Source organism: Phyllostomus discolor, chromosome 11 (genome assembly GCF_004126475.2).
Source record: "Phyllostomus discolor isolate MPI-MPIP mPhyDis1 chromosome 11, mPhyDis1.pri.v3, whole genome shotgun sequence".
Taxonomy (NCBI): domain Eukaryota; kingdom Metazoa; phylum Chordata; class Mammalia; order Chiroptera; family Phyllostomidae; genus Phyllostomus; species Phyllostomus discolor.
The window spans coordinates 6,483,644-6,498,535 of NC_040913.2; the positions used below are offsets into that span (position 1 = coordinate 6,483,644).

Sequence of the window (14,892 nt, forward strand, 5' to 3'; positions counted from 1 at the left end):
TGAAACATTAACCCGGGATGACTCATTCAGACCTCAGATTTGATGCTAAGGGAAAAGGGGAGACTTTGCTAAGAGGAGAATATATATATTTTTCCTCCATAACAGATGGATGGGGTCTGAATGGATTCAAACAAAATTAGCCAGTTTCGAAGCACCCGCAGGAGAGCTTTGTAATTTCTCTGTGGCCATTCACAAACCACTGGATACGCAATGCTGGACTAAAAGGAATGTAAGCCTGTCAGGTTAATTACACAATATTAGGTACGAAAACAAACAGTGCAACACAAAACATAGCTACATCATTATTTGCAGTAAATGTTAACTCTAAATAAGTGCAACCTGTCCACAAATGCTTGCTATAAACTAATTAAAAAAATAAAATTTGATGGATAAACATGAAAAAAAAATTCTCACCGAGAATTTTTTTTTAAATATCAGCACTCATTTAGAGTTTGGGATTTGTGAAAGAAAGCTTTAAAAGGAGCAAACCTGATTGGCTGTGGCTGTTGCTGCGAAGGGGACACTTGTTGCAGGAGTTGTTGCTGCAGAGACAGTGGCTGACGTAGCGCTGTGCATCATGGGTACTTTCAGGAGGGGAACCATGGGAGCAATGAACAGGAGGGTGTAGCATTATGGTAATAGAAGTGGTATTTTGGCATGGTGAATATCAGAGCGGCAAGCCATCATGGGTTAAACCAGCAGATGGCATGCAATCACAATGCAAAGCAAGGAAGCATGGGAGAGAAATAAAAAAGGGAAAATAGCTTATTACAAGTACAATTAAAGGAAGTTTTAAAACATAATCAGTGATTCCCAGAAAGGCCAAAGCAGATGACTTTGGTTGATGTATTTACAAACATTTTACTTCTAGCAATAGATCATTCCCGATTCAGAGTCTACAGTGCCTGGCATAACGGTTGCTTCTAGAAACCTGAAGTGCAATGTCCAGCTAAGTAAGAGTACATCATATTCACCGTTGGTCATAGTTCTAAAATTTCAGAGGTTCAATACGTAGGTGTAATTTAGGATAGGATTTTTTTTTCTTTTGAATTTATTGCAGTTAAGTCGATTTTTTTGTGTGTGTCAATTTGGGGTTGCTTGTTTGAACTGACATTACTGGGGATTGTGGTTTATTTGGGTTAATAATTGTGGAGTGAAAATCATAGCCTTGATGTAAATTCTAGCACAGTTACGGTGCAATAGCCAGATAAATTTTGCCAGTGCTTGCTTTTCTTTTCTCTAAATAGAATTAATTCATACGTCCTAAAGACGGGCTTTTGTACCAAGGCATAAGGACACATGGGGATAACTATATGCTATTTGAGGTTAATATCTAAGGGGATCCTAAGGAATGAATAATCATCGCAAATAAATCAATGCAAAATTAAAAAGAACAATAAGCAAGGCAGGTCAGATATTTGTTTTCAAAATACATCCATTTATAATTTTTTTTTAAAAAATAAATACTTCTGGGAAACTCTGATAATTCTAACACACAGCAAAGAGGAGATAAAGGCACACCACTAGGAAACTTTAAAAACATTGATCGATGAAATTAGCCTGCCTCTCTGATAAAGTAAGCTCTTTCTCTTCTGCTAACACATCATCAACTCTCAGGAGAAACCAAATACAGGTAATTTAAAAAAGCAGACTTGTGCTTGTGGTTTTATGTTCTGTAGCGGTTGCTCTAGCACCGTGGTTGTCCTAGCCACAGTAAAACGGTCATTTTCTTAACTATACAAGTACATGTAACAAACCTCTATGTTAACTCTAAAGCCAAATAAGCCTTCCGATCTACCATTTCCTGAAGCATTCCTACCATCTCTTGCAAATCAATTTCAAGCAAGTGAAGGTACCGTACATAATATATAAGACAAATAAAAGAAAGGTTGAAACCTACCAATACTGGTAGCGGGTGTCATGCACAAAACTGACCCTGCATGTCATGCAATGGCAGGTGGGAAAAAAGTGAACAAAGGGAAAGAAACAGGTTAGCGGTTTAGAGTTAACATTCAAGGTGAGATTGAAGCACAACCAGAAATAAGGAGGGTTAGTTAACACAGTCTTTTGAGAGTCATTCACCGTTTCAGTCCTGGCACGGATAGATCTGACTTATTTCAAGCCAATATCACTCGAAACTCACTCCTTAGACTGCTTTTCGACTTTCTATTCAGATGCAGGGACGTGAGCCCAGTAAGCATGACACGTGATCATGCAGCAGGGTCCTTCCTCGAAGACCTCCAAGTACTTTGCAGATATTATCAAGTTCATCCTCCAAGGTAGGAAGTGGGTATTTTACAGATGAAAAATCTGAGGCGTAGTAACTACTCCAAGGTCGTGCGTACTGTGCGTCAAGGGTAAGGCTAGAAATAGAATTCTATTCCGAAATCCAGGTCAGGTTTTGTGTTTGCTGAATTACACCGACCTTATTGCATTGCAGGTCGCTTGTTTGGTGATAAACAGGTTTTGTGTCAATAGCAATGTGATAACAAAAACAGTAATGAAGATTCTGGATCCTCCGAAGCAGGTGGATTTTAGATTCCTGCTGGAGAGCTCTGCAATTCAGGGAGATGGAGGTTCCAGTGACAGAATGGCCTGGATGCGTCTGTGATCTGTTTTCTGCTCCCAGACTCGTTATGGTGAGGGAGTGGTACCCAGCAGTCACATCTAGACACTGTGGAGGTAAAACAGCCCGGAACTGGGGCTGAGTGAGGACCCGGGTTAAGGGACTGTTGTCACAGCTTGCTATTAGGTGATCCTTGTGGGGGACCTTTGGCAAAATTCCTAGGAAATCTGAAGCTGATGTCTAAGCAGGTAAGTGGGAGGTGGGGACGGAGGATGTTAGCCCTTCCTTGGGGATGGCCACCTAGCCTGTGGGTGATCTTATTACTGTACTCAAATCAGAAAATTCTGACCAGAAGTCCTAACTAGTCTATATTGTGGAGGGCTGAAAACCAACAACAACAACAAACTGTGTTAAAAATGCGCTCTACTTTTGGTTCAGTTCCTGGGGATGAAAAAGTAACGTAAGGGTTTAGAGAACTGAAGATTGGGTGTCAGGTAGGGGCGCCCACTTAGGCTTGAGAACCGCCTCCTGAGATACCAGATAGAGAATCTGGGACCTGGGGCTCTCCATTCTCCCTGCTGAACTGTTCCCACCCCAGGGGGACTTTTTGCCTGATCTACATTTGGGTCAGGCGAACATTAACCAGCCAGGAACAGAAGCTATTTAACGGGGCTACTGCTGGATGGTTGAGCAGACACGCTAACGTCTCCAGCTTAGGACATACACAGCAACACCTCAAAATCCTGTTCGTGACACCCTAATTTTCTCCAGTCCTATCCTTCTAACCTTCTTCACAATCAAACTTCCTGGAAGCTACCTACATGTACACTTTCATTTCCTTGCCCCCATTTGTTCTTCCATCCTCTCCAATTCGGCTTTCACATTCGCCTCTCCACTCGAACTGCTAATGTCAGCAGAGTCCCCCGTTTCCACAACCAGGAGGAGGTCTTCCATCTGCGTGCACCTCAGCTCCTGAGTCTCGGGAACATGTAGCACTTGGCCACTCCCTCCCTAGTGAACCGCTCTTTCCTCATATTTTCTGATAATACACACAGCTCTTTTCCTAGGACTCTGTTCTGCTTCTTTTTCACCTACTCTGTACCTTTCCCTGGTGCATCATTCATCATTCCATCATTCCAGGACCTACATACTATCTCTGAGCTCAAGGTACCAGAATTGTGCAGTGTGCCCAGTTCTTTCCTTTGAGCTCCAGGTCTTCCCATCTACCTGCTCATCAGGCCTGTCCACCTGGATGTCCGACAAGGGTCCCAAAGGTAACATGTCCGAAGGCTGGTCTTTCTCTGCTGTGCCCTTTGGGAGAGCAGGGTTCAGAGAGCATCCTGGTCTCTGGGACACAGAGCAGGTGACCGGTTGGTTGAATGAATGTTCTCAGCCATTGGTGACAGTGTCTTGGGAGCCGTTTGTGCCTGAAATGTACTGAAGTACCCAGTGTGTGAATGACTTCACTTTAAAGCCAACCACAGCTGGATTCAGAGTCATCCCTCTGAAAAGTACATGTTACTCTTTTGCATCCCAATATACAGGGACTTCCCTGGAGGGCTTTCCTGTGTCGTGAATGGGAATGTCGCTGGGTCGCAAACCACCAGCAGCAGCTCCTGCAGCCATTCTGGGCTAGGATTGGGCCAGTCACGTGGGCTTCCGTTCACGGTGGGGCTGACATGCTCCGCTACATTAATTTGGTGAGCCCTGGTCTGTACATGGCCTAAACATGATATGAACAGTGCAAACACATAGCTTTTGTTATGCACAGTTGTCTGACTTCAGGCCAGATTCTGGTCCTGGTCTTGCTTTCAAGCCTCATCTCTGTCTTTTCATCCCACCTCGATGTCCCCACCTCTGCCCCCCGGGGCCTGTAAGGACTTTATAGCTACAATGGACAACTTGCTATTCCTCAATACACTCTTCCCAACCCACGCTGTTCCCCTACCAGGGACGCTTTTCCCTCATTGGTAAAATCTTCCCTACACAGGGCTAAGCAAAGTTCTCCTTCTATGGGGAGTCTTTCTTGCTCCATAGCAACCAGTCACTGTACAGGCCGATGGCTGAATACATTGTCTCTTTCTCCTCCCCTCAAATAGCTTCCCTCTTCTCTAGCATAGCCCTTCACACTATGCCTTATATTCGGTTTTCACCTAATTCTGAAGTCATCTGTGTTCCGTTCTCTAGCTCAGGAACCCAGAGCACACTACAGGTCCGGGAACTGCTTGTCAAACTGAACGGAATACATACATTTTGTTCTGGCTTTGTATAAGTACAATTTCTGCTAAATACTGACACATCTTCCATGAAGATGTGTGACAACCTTAGGTAACATTACAGTTTCCGGTCACTAGGCAATGTGTGTGCTAGCACTTTCCCCCGCCCTACTCAGTCCACATTTCCAATGTAACAACATAAATCGAGGAGGGAGTCAGTGGGCCGTCTTTGTTCTTACTGGCTGAAGCCGCTCACTAAGGAGCTAATTCTTATCGACAAAGCCTTCTCAAATGTTTTCTGCTTCGGTTGCACAAATGATTTCAACTCCAGAGTCTGTGGCTCAGCATTATCTGGATAATTCCATGAATTACATATCCCACTTGGCAGCATAGACACAGCCTCAGTTTTTCCATCTGCAAAATGCACATAATTGTGCCTGCCACTGGCAGAACTGTTTTGAAGGATAGTGTGAGAATGGCTATAAGAAGGGTCACAGTAACTCAGAGTCAACCTGTTGGAGAAATACCAAGACCTACTATGCTGCTACTTTTGTAAGTACGTGTGGGTTTTGCTGCTTTCCTAACATAGCAAAGACAAAGTGTAACTACTAGGTTAAAATAATCTCTATCAAAAAAGGGAAAAAAAAAAGAAAACTCCCACCCACTGCAAATGTGCTAGGGCATCAACCAGGATGATAATTACTTTAGCATGGTTTGGAAGAACAATCTTATCGTTCCCATAATATTTTTATGTTAACATCTCCACAGCCCAGGGGCAGAATTTCTAAACTCCAAATTCACGTTGTGTCAGTGGGAGAATTTTAGCAGCACATCCAAAACATTGCTCTGAGAGACCTGTCCATAAAGGGTAACCTCCGGAAGAGCATAAAATGCTCTTCATTTCATATTTATGGCAATTGTTCAAGTATTTATAGAAAAGTCAAAATCTGCCAGTTTAAAAATAATGGGTCCACCACCTACTAAGTTACAAAAAATATTTTTGAACATCATCACTTAATTTGCCGGGGTTTACGACAACAAGGATTCACGATGAATGATTATTGTCATGATCATTTTATATTAGGCTGAAAATGTGATTTGTGAGAAAGGAAGCCTGAAATGACCACTCAAGCCAAGATAAACACTGAAATTTATGTTATAGATTGGAGTGGGGGAAAGGTCATGCCAATTCCTTTTAATGAAATTATTGTCTTTCATCATTTAGGAGAAACATGGGAGAATGTGAAATACCACCTCAGCGCATGAGATCCACACGTTTGTTCACGATGGTATTGATAGCATGTTGTAGAAGGAAACACTTGTGGTTCACATAATTAAGTGGGCTACCATCCACTTTTGGGGCTCCCAAAGCTCACTCAATTGTGGGTTGCTGGACACACTTGGACAGTTCTTAAATAATCCAGCAGAGGGCGGAAGTGCACAACCACAAGCAGCCAGTTCAGCCAATTGGCCTTCAACACAAAGCGTTTCAACAATAATCAAATCATGGCTTAAGGGATGATGTTCGTTCTTGCTTTGGAAGCGTTTAAGTGGTCTCCAGGCGAACTATCTTAAAGTGAGGATTCTTTCAGTGATGTAACAACTCTATCACTATTGGACTGAAGTGTCCAACATGAGTTCAAGGCCTTTGGTCTTTTGCTCCGCTTAGCTCCAGGCTGATTTCACAGACATCCCCGGGAAATGGTAGTGGCATTATCACCCAGTCTTCCGAAACAGACTTGTCCCTTTATGCTTTTCTCCTCGGTATAGCCTCCCCTAATTTTTTTCCTCTAAATTGTCTCGTGACGAGGTCTCGAAAATAAGGCACTTGGAGAAATCACACAGGACCTCGAGGTAAGCTTACCTTCTAGTCTTTACTTTATAAATAAGTTATATCAGGTGGATTACCCGTACAAAAGCCGCTGTGCTATAACTGCACTGAAATGTCACTAATTAAGGTTGTAATAAGACAAAATTGAAGACCTACTAAGTGCTGAGTTAGAGGCTACTACAGGTCTATGAGTGTTTTGAAGAGTAGGGCAGAACTAACATAAGAAAACTAAGTACTAAGAACCACTTTACTTGTAATTTATAGTTTTTACTATAATATATATTGCTAACAGGTTAATAATGCATTTCAAAGTATAGATTTTATTCCAAGAATACCATAAAAATATTTATTCAGTTCCCTCCTATGTTAACCCTTGATATGCTATGAGATTTTAAAAACATGGCTAATAAACCCGAAAAATCCAACCCTGTGGATTAGGATCAACAGGCCCTTTTTGATCAAAATGTTTCTCATCTGTATTCACCTTTAAGTTACAATTAGGGGAGAATTTTGACTTTGAAACTAAGAGCCCAATAGACAGTCTTCTCACTAAGGCCTATGTTACTCTCTGGTTCATTCTTGCTTTTTTCCTGACGCTCTGGAAAGTATGAGACTATTACCCCTGCTTCTATCACAGACTACACAATGAGAACCACAGTCAGTTTCCGGTGACCTCTTGTGTTGGTGTGTGGTGGACGGAAGTCTGCGGCCCGGGCGTTGGGTAAGGAATGGAGGAGGGCAGGCACGCCTTGTATTTTGTTTCTCCACTTTGAGCTGATGTTTTATACGAAGCTTTAAAGGAGGACTCTGTGGGCCCCATGGATGGAGGGCCAGGGGTGCCGTGCCACCTGTAGTGGAGTGGTCTGAGGAAAACTAGGTTCGGGGACTTTTTCTCATTAGCTGTGCCAACGTGGGGAGTCGCTTCACATTTGGGGTGGGGGGGCCTCAGTTTTCTCATCTGTAAAACCATCAGCTGGATCAGGAGATCATTAAGAATCTTTAAGATTCTTCCAACGTCAAGATTCTGTGATTAATAGGATTCATCTTTTAGTGGAATGACAGAGTTAATGCATCTTAGCATCTCATATTATGAGGCATTGGCTCAGAAACCAAGGAAGAACGCTGTCTATACTCGTAAACTTAGTGGAAGTTGAGAAGAATGGCGAAAGAGACAGAATGGATGTAAAAATATGAGTAGAGGGTTGCTTTAATTTGAATAGTCTCATTTGTTTTTAGTGCTCTGAATAGGAATAGAAAAGAAAAGGTTAGTATTTACAGGAATTGCTTTTTTTAGGTCATTCAGGGTTAATGACAAATTTCACTTGTCCTACATAAGAGGTCTTATTTACATAAACACTTGTACGCAGAGTATGGAAAATACGAGAAACTAAAAGGCCTAAAGTGCTATCTGCTTCTCCTGGGTTTAACCTGTCACTTCGCTGTATGAAATATTTGGCTTTAGAATCTCCTAATGGTCTTTAGCTATCATTCATTCCAAGCCAAGGTAAACACGTCTAGCTAGCTAGGACAACGATGAGTTTCAGGTTGTATTTATCATACCTTTCCGAGCACACTAGATGCCACCAAACAGCTGAAAGGAATGAGGAGAAAGCACATGACCGGAAGGGCACACGGACACAGGACGCGGAGCGGTCAGGGCCATACCTGTGGGGACGAATGCCGTGTGTTGCTGCAGCTGCGCGCTGGCCAGAGCCTGCTGGTAGTGCAAGACACTGGGGTTGAAGACCGCGCTGGCACCGTTGCTTTTTTCAAGTGCTTGTCTCTTTGGTAGAGGGTGGAGAGCACCAGGTGGAAAGGCCTAGGGGTGAAGAAGTGGACAAGGTGTGTATAACTCCAGGCGGATCCATCTTCAGTGTCCAAGAGATCATCAATTGCAACATTGTTTTTAAAAACGACAGCTAAGGAGACGCCCCTGCCATGCACCTGAACTTAAACAGCGGCAATGTCGAGTGAGGGCGAATTTGTTATTGAGAGCGAAAGCATGATTTCTGTCACCCAAACGGTAGCATCTCAACTAAGGAAAAGAAAAACTATCAAGCAACAACAACAACAAAAAAAAATGGCTTCAGCTTTTAAAATGAGTTACACTAGTCTAAGGAGGGAAAGAAGCATTTGTGTTGTTATTAATACCTATTCTTTTCTTTAACGAAATGACAATTTCTTGAATTTAATTGTTAATAAGAATTATAATGAGCATTTTTCTGAGCCAAGTAATTTAAATTTGCTTCACTCTTTTGGAAAAGGTATTAAAATTTGTTAGGATTAATTTATTTTATATATTACATATGAAAATGAGATGGCTAAACACCTTATTGAATTTTTTCATTACTTAATAATAATGATATTTGGCAACCAGTATTTTACAAGTAATACAAATCTCTGATGGGTCTCTGAAAAGCTACATGCAAAGCGAAAGGTGAAAGGTCAAAGTACCAGGTCTACAGATGCTTCGAGAGGTCGCTTCATTGCTTTGGCAGTCGACTGAGTCTTTTAATAACAGGCAGCGAGCACATGATGGCAGTGGGCCAATGGGATTCAAGCGAATTAACATACAGGTAAACAGCAAGCAGAGGTGCATCATGGGAACGGCATTGCATTGTGGATAGGTGAGAAGGAAAAAAATATTCTGAATGCAATATACAACGTACAAAACACTAGGCATGCACAACAACAAAAATGTTCTCTAAAGAAATGAATATTACACCTTAAATTAGTATCGAAGCAAAAATGCATCTACTATACCTTAGTTAAAAGCATATAAGAGAGTAAAATATAGATGTTTGAAATTCAGGAAAGTTAATCAAAACAGCAGCTTGCATACACACCATAAGCATTTTTTATATTGCTTCAGAAAAAAATGCAAAACTTTTAAGGGCTGTAGAATTGGAGAACTTCTGATAAGTTAGTTTTCAAATATAAAATAGTCAATGTGCTGAGTATATACAATCCCAGTTGAAAAAAAAGATAGTATCTTAAATTTGATGAATTTTTAACGACGATCTAGCCTAACAAAATGAAGTGGCAAACTGAGACAAAAAAATTCAGGCAAAAAATATTCAAACACAAGATTATTTAGGCAAAACTATTTGGGTTTGGATCTTAATTTTTTGTCTGAATCATGTGGATAATTGTCTCAGTTCTTCTCTTCACTCTGCTAGCTTGGATTTGGCGACATGGAATACGGCCCCAAACGTAACCAGGTTTGAATTTGGAGAGTAAGCTTCTCAAATTTCCCACTTTTATTCCATTATATTGTTTGTAATGACTAACTTATCATCCATTCTAAGTTTTCCACTACATTTGAAATTAGAATTCAATTTATTTCAAACAACTTACCGGATCATGCTAATAAAATACCCTTTAAAAAGGTATTTAGTGTCCTCACATATCAAAATATTTTATATTTAGTAATTCTATTTGTACTTTTAGCTACAATCAGCGACCAACCCAGTAAATGAGATGTGGAACTCTTTGTTAGAACAAGTACAATAACTAAAAATAAAAACAGCTGAAAAATGGCAAAGTACTGCTTGAAATAATAGAAATAAAATAATATCTTTAATTTACAACCATACTTTTGGGCAGATAGTTTCATTTAGACAGCTGAAATAATAACAAATATTGATTGATTGAGACCACAATGAAAAATTTTCCTATTCCTGGATAATTGCAAGAAATTGAATAATTCTACGATGAAAATTCTGTGAAAATAAAAAACTTGAAAGAATAGCTCCAATGCAAATAAAAAAATGAAATACCCCTTTTTATGTTTAGCACAATAAGTAAATCCCTAAGGTTTGTGTAATAAATTCAAATGTTATATCCTAAAATTCTTCATTAGAACTATGGCATTTGAGATAAAATGGAATAGTACTAAACCCTCAAAATGGGAAACAGTAAATGATATTTTCCTTGGAAAATAATGGGCTGTTTATCCCCATTTGATGATTCAGGATTAGAAGTACAGAAATGATAGGAAATCACTTCGCAGAAAGCAATGGTCAGGCGGGGTGCGGGGCCAGAAAGAAAGTGGAAAGGACTGCGGGTTGAGAAGAGATGTAGAGTGGCCAGTGGAGAAACTGTTTTGATGGAGACCATCAAATATTACGAAATCATGGTTCCGAAAGTAGAATTGTGAGCATTTTTATAAACCAGCAAGCTCCACAATAAGGAAGCGTCTTTATACCAGACATTCTTTCCTCGGATACTAGTGCTCCGTCATGTAACTTCCACGATGCTGCTTTCCTTTAAAACCTTTCATTCCCATGTAGTTTTGCAATGCCGTTTCTTTAGCTTGAATTAGCCTGTGCCAACTGTGTAAGGGTACATAGCCTGCTCTCAGTGAATGCACCGAGAACATGAACTAGATGGTTAGAGCCCAAACCGTGTTGACCTTGATTCTCCCCTGCACGTGTTCGGTCCCCTGCACGTGTTCGGTTCCTGGGAGTCACAGAGCACATCCACTCGGGGGGGATCTTCTCTGATGTGCTAACTAGAAGAGCCATATGTCTCCAGAGGCTGCTGTTTACCAACAAAATTTTGATTTGACAAAGGAGCACTTAATGAAGTCTCCACGTAGAAAAGGAAATACGAAACATTTCTTCTTAGGATAATCACCTGGAAGGTTAATGTCTTCTTTTTCTCCTGATTGTGGTTTTCCGAAACGTGATTTTCGTAGGAGTCGTAATAATCTAGGAACGTAAATGCACTCAGTGCTCCGACCGGGGTTGGACAATGATGCACCTCCTTTTCTACCCTTGGCAGTCCGGGTTGCCTTTACTGGACGCCAATATCTTGTCTTTTGAAAGAAACACCCAGATCTGGCAGGAGCAAGCGTACACATCAATATCTTGCATACCTCATACTCTGAGGCACAGGAGCAGACGGTGCTAAGAAATCTGCACGGATGAGTAATCACGTTACAGTGTGGTGTTGTAGTACACAGATGCTCTGATCGAGAGGGTATTCTGTGACTGATATTATTTAGTTATATTGCCAGATCTTCAGGCTTAGAACATGCTTAAGAGATCACCAAACCCAGTGCTTCTTGGGAGTTTCTTTGGCATGTGTGCATGTTAGTTGAACTTCAATTATGTGCACTCCCATTCTTGCTGGCTTCACCAAGATAGATGCATCTATTTTTATCCTCTGCCCCCTCTGAGCCTCCTCCAGCTTGTGTACAAGCAGCCAAGTTCTTTGTTCTGGGTCAAGGAACCGCCCAGCTGTGGGCTGAGGCAACAAACTAGGGGCCTGTGCCGGGCATTACAGGCAAAGACCAAAGCTGAGGGGTCAGGGTACCCTGACAGCGACCACCAGAGCTGCCTCCGAGACGTGGAATGAAGAAGGGTCTCGAGTGCGAAGAAAGACGGCTCGCTCGAAGATCGGATGATCCCCCCCTGTAGGGGGGCAGTCACCGAAGAGAAGCTCTGTCTGCCTTATCTCCACATTTTAAAAATTCTGCTGAAGATGATGCTCGTGTGTTTAAGAGGTATTGTAAAAAAAAAAAAAGCTCTAATGGAAATAAATGTCTCTTTTCCTGGAATCAAAGCTTTAAATTCATCTTCAGGGTCCAATTAACGAAGGGATGAGGACGGTACTAAAAACTGCACTGCAGAAATTCTTTGTGCTCAGATGTGAAACTCGGGTGAGTGGAACATCGGTATCTTCTGGCCGCAATCATTCTTCCCTTTGTTCTTTCAAATAAGGAAATAGAATAATAGGTTTGGTTTTTTTCTTGTCAGTGTACTGAGTAACCTGGCTTCTAGAGGGAGAACAAACTGGCTTCATCCAGTGCACCTAGGCTGCTTTCCAATGAGCCTCTCGCGTCACTGCAAAAACAAGGCAGGCCCAGTAATTGGCATGTCATTGTCAGAGAGAAGCTGGCTTTTGTTCTGAACCTACGTTCCTTCGGGGTGTCTTTGAGGATGCTGCCGGATTCCCCGCAATGTTGGAATTCCAAATTTGGGCACAGCGTACGTAACCATGCAGGAAACTATGGTAACTAAATACGCTGCCATCCACGGCGGTCACCTGCGTGCAGCCTGAGGAGCGTGATGGGAGAACGGGCAGGAAGGCACATGGGAGGGTTCGGTCTTGGTTTAAAGGTAACAGGCTCACGAATGACCTGCTTGGGCAAATGGCGCTTCTTCTCTTACCCCCTTCACCCCAGGTCATCCACTCTGTACGCAGAGTGGGTGCACTGCTCCTTCCAAGATGTCAGGTGTGCAAAGCCATGGGCAGCGCGGCACGGGCAAACTGGTCTGAGGGAGTGGGGCTGCTCTACCGAGAAAAGCAGCAAAGAGAAAAATGGGTATTGACTGGTTTTCCAGTTTTCGGAGCCAGGCGCCCCTGAGCCCTGTGTCATCGCCCCTCTCTTTGGAGGACACCACACGGTCCAGCGCCGTCCAGCTTCTTCATTTAAGCAGCTGAGGTTGGGTTTTGGTCCCTGGCACCTGGAGTCCTCATGATGGGGAGGATATCTTTGACACCTAGTGATGACTGATCATGCCACCTCGACGGGAAAATGTGTTCTTTGTGCCAGCGGTCGACAGCCCATTTGGCACACATCAGTGCTGGCTCAGAGCATCGCTGTGATGAAGAAAATTCACTTCTAGGAGGACATGTTCACCCCGTGGACGGTGAGATGGAGTCCACACTGGGGGAGCGAACGAAAGGCCTCATGGGCTCTCTACAAGAATTTCGCTTTTCAGCCCTGGCTGGCGTAGCTCAGTGGATTGAGCGCGGGCTGCAAACCAAAGTGTCGCAGGTTCGATTCCCAGCCAGGGTACATGCCTGGGTTGCAGGCCAGAACCCCCAGCAACCACACATTGATGTTTCTCTCTCTCTCTATCTCCTTCCCTTCTCTCTCTAAAAATAAATAAATAAAATCTTTAATAAAAAAAAGAATTTTGCTTTCCCCAGCATTAAGTAACCAATTTACTGCCACCTGCTCTCGACATCCCCATTCCCAACTAGAACCGGTTTTGAAAACCGGTCTTTTACCAGAACAACCACAACAGCAGGAAGATGTGGGGAGAATTTCTCTGTGTTGTGCGGACTCTCTTGCCCTGGATTGCACACGGCCGCAGACACGGAGAAGTGACGCATTCTGAAAAGTCGCCGTTTCGTCCCGAGACATAAGGAGGAAACATAAGGAGGACGTGAGGAGACAGCACCGAGTGGACAGGGATTCTGAGAAGAAGCAGCGGGAGACGAAGGACCCAGTCCTCCAGGTCCTTGGAAACGAGCCTCAGATTGGAAAGGCCACGCTGAGCGGCGGTCATGCAGGGCAGGCTCTGCGCCTTCACCCCTGCACCCCTGATGCTCATCACGGGGCCAGGCCTTCAGAAACGCTGGCGGGAAGAACGCTGAACAGCGTGGACTTGTTCGTACAGCGACTGCCCTCGCATTTGGGTCGGTTGATAACGTCTGAGGTGGCCGTCGCTCGTTGGGACAGTGTGCTGTAAACGCCACCTTTCACCTTGAAAGGGCTGTCTTTCCCAAGGGAGGACTGGTCACTGAGTTGTCCACGCCCCACTGGACCCTGCTACGCATTCCCATCCTGTCCCTGCGGAGCATTACGGCTCCTGTACACCACTCCTGGGGGTTCTGGGGGGGCAGAGAAGCCCGCCTGGTTGGTTTGTTCGACGCAGCAACGTGGCAGGTCTCAGCAAATGGTGACTGCACGGTGCCTGGCATGTATTCACACAGACTGCCGATAAGCCAGAGGTCTCCCATTGTGACAGATTATTAGAAGCTTCTAAAACCTAGTGCGGTGGTTCTCAAACGTGGCTGCACGGTTTGGAAGCAGCTTCCAAACAAAGGGCCACTGCCCAGGCCACATCCAGACCAGCTGAGTCAATGACTCCAGCGGAAGGGACTGGTGTCTGAACCTTTCAAGACGCCTTCCTTCGGGTAATTTCAAAATACTACCGAGTCTGAGGATCAGTGTTCTTTCCAGGCAGGTGCTTCTCCAAGGTGAACATGCACACAAGACACCTGGGGTTAATTTAAAACTCAAATTCTGATCCCAGAGGTCTGGGGTGGGGCCCGGGAGGCTGGAGCTGCCACAGGCCCTCGGGCTGCCACAGAGGAGCCTGCTGTTGGTCTCTTAAGCAACAATACAGGGGCCCAAGTCCTCGAGACTTCCAGACTGCGTTACTGGGCTTGCTTTTTTTAAATTTTATTTTAATTTTAATTTTATTTTTTTAAAGCACCAGCCCATAGAACTCCATCTTCATCTGTCTCATGACTTGATG

General features: G+C 43.4%; 1 protein-coding gene across 8 annotated transcripts in view; it reads right to left on the reverse strand.

Annotated features, from left to right (window-relative positions):
• MBNL2 (muscleblind like splicing regulator 2) overlaps positions 1-14,892 on the reverse strand; it is a 152,657-nt gene that overhangs the window by 25,550 nt on the left and 112,215 nt on the right. The window contains exons 6-9 of one of the 8 annotated variants that reach the window (XM_028527067.2): positions 9,068-9,121; positions 8,279-8,432; positions 1,901-1,936; positions 490-584 (exon numbers count right to left, since the gene is read on the reverse strand). In XM_028527067.2, the coding sequence (XP_028382868.1) occupies positions 490-584; positions 1,901-1,936; positions 8,279-8,432; positions 9,068-9,121 (339 nt within the window). The remainder of the gene's footprint in view (positions 1-489; positions 585-1,900; positions 1,937-8,278; positions 8,433-9,067; positions 9,122-14,892) is intronic. The other 7 variants (XM_028527071.2, XM_028527066.1, XM_028527070.2 and 4 more) reach the window with 7 other exon arrangements.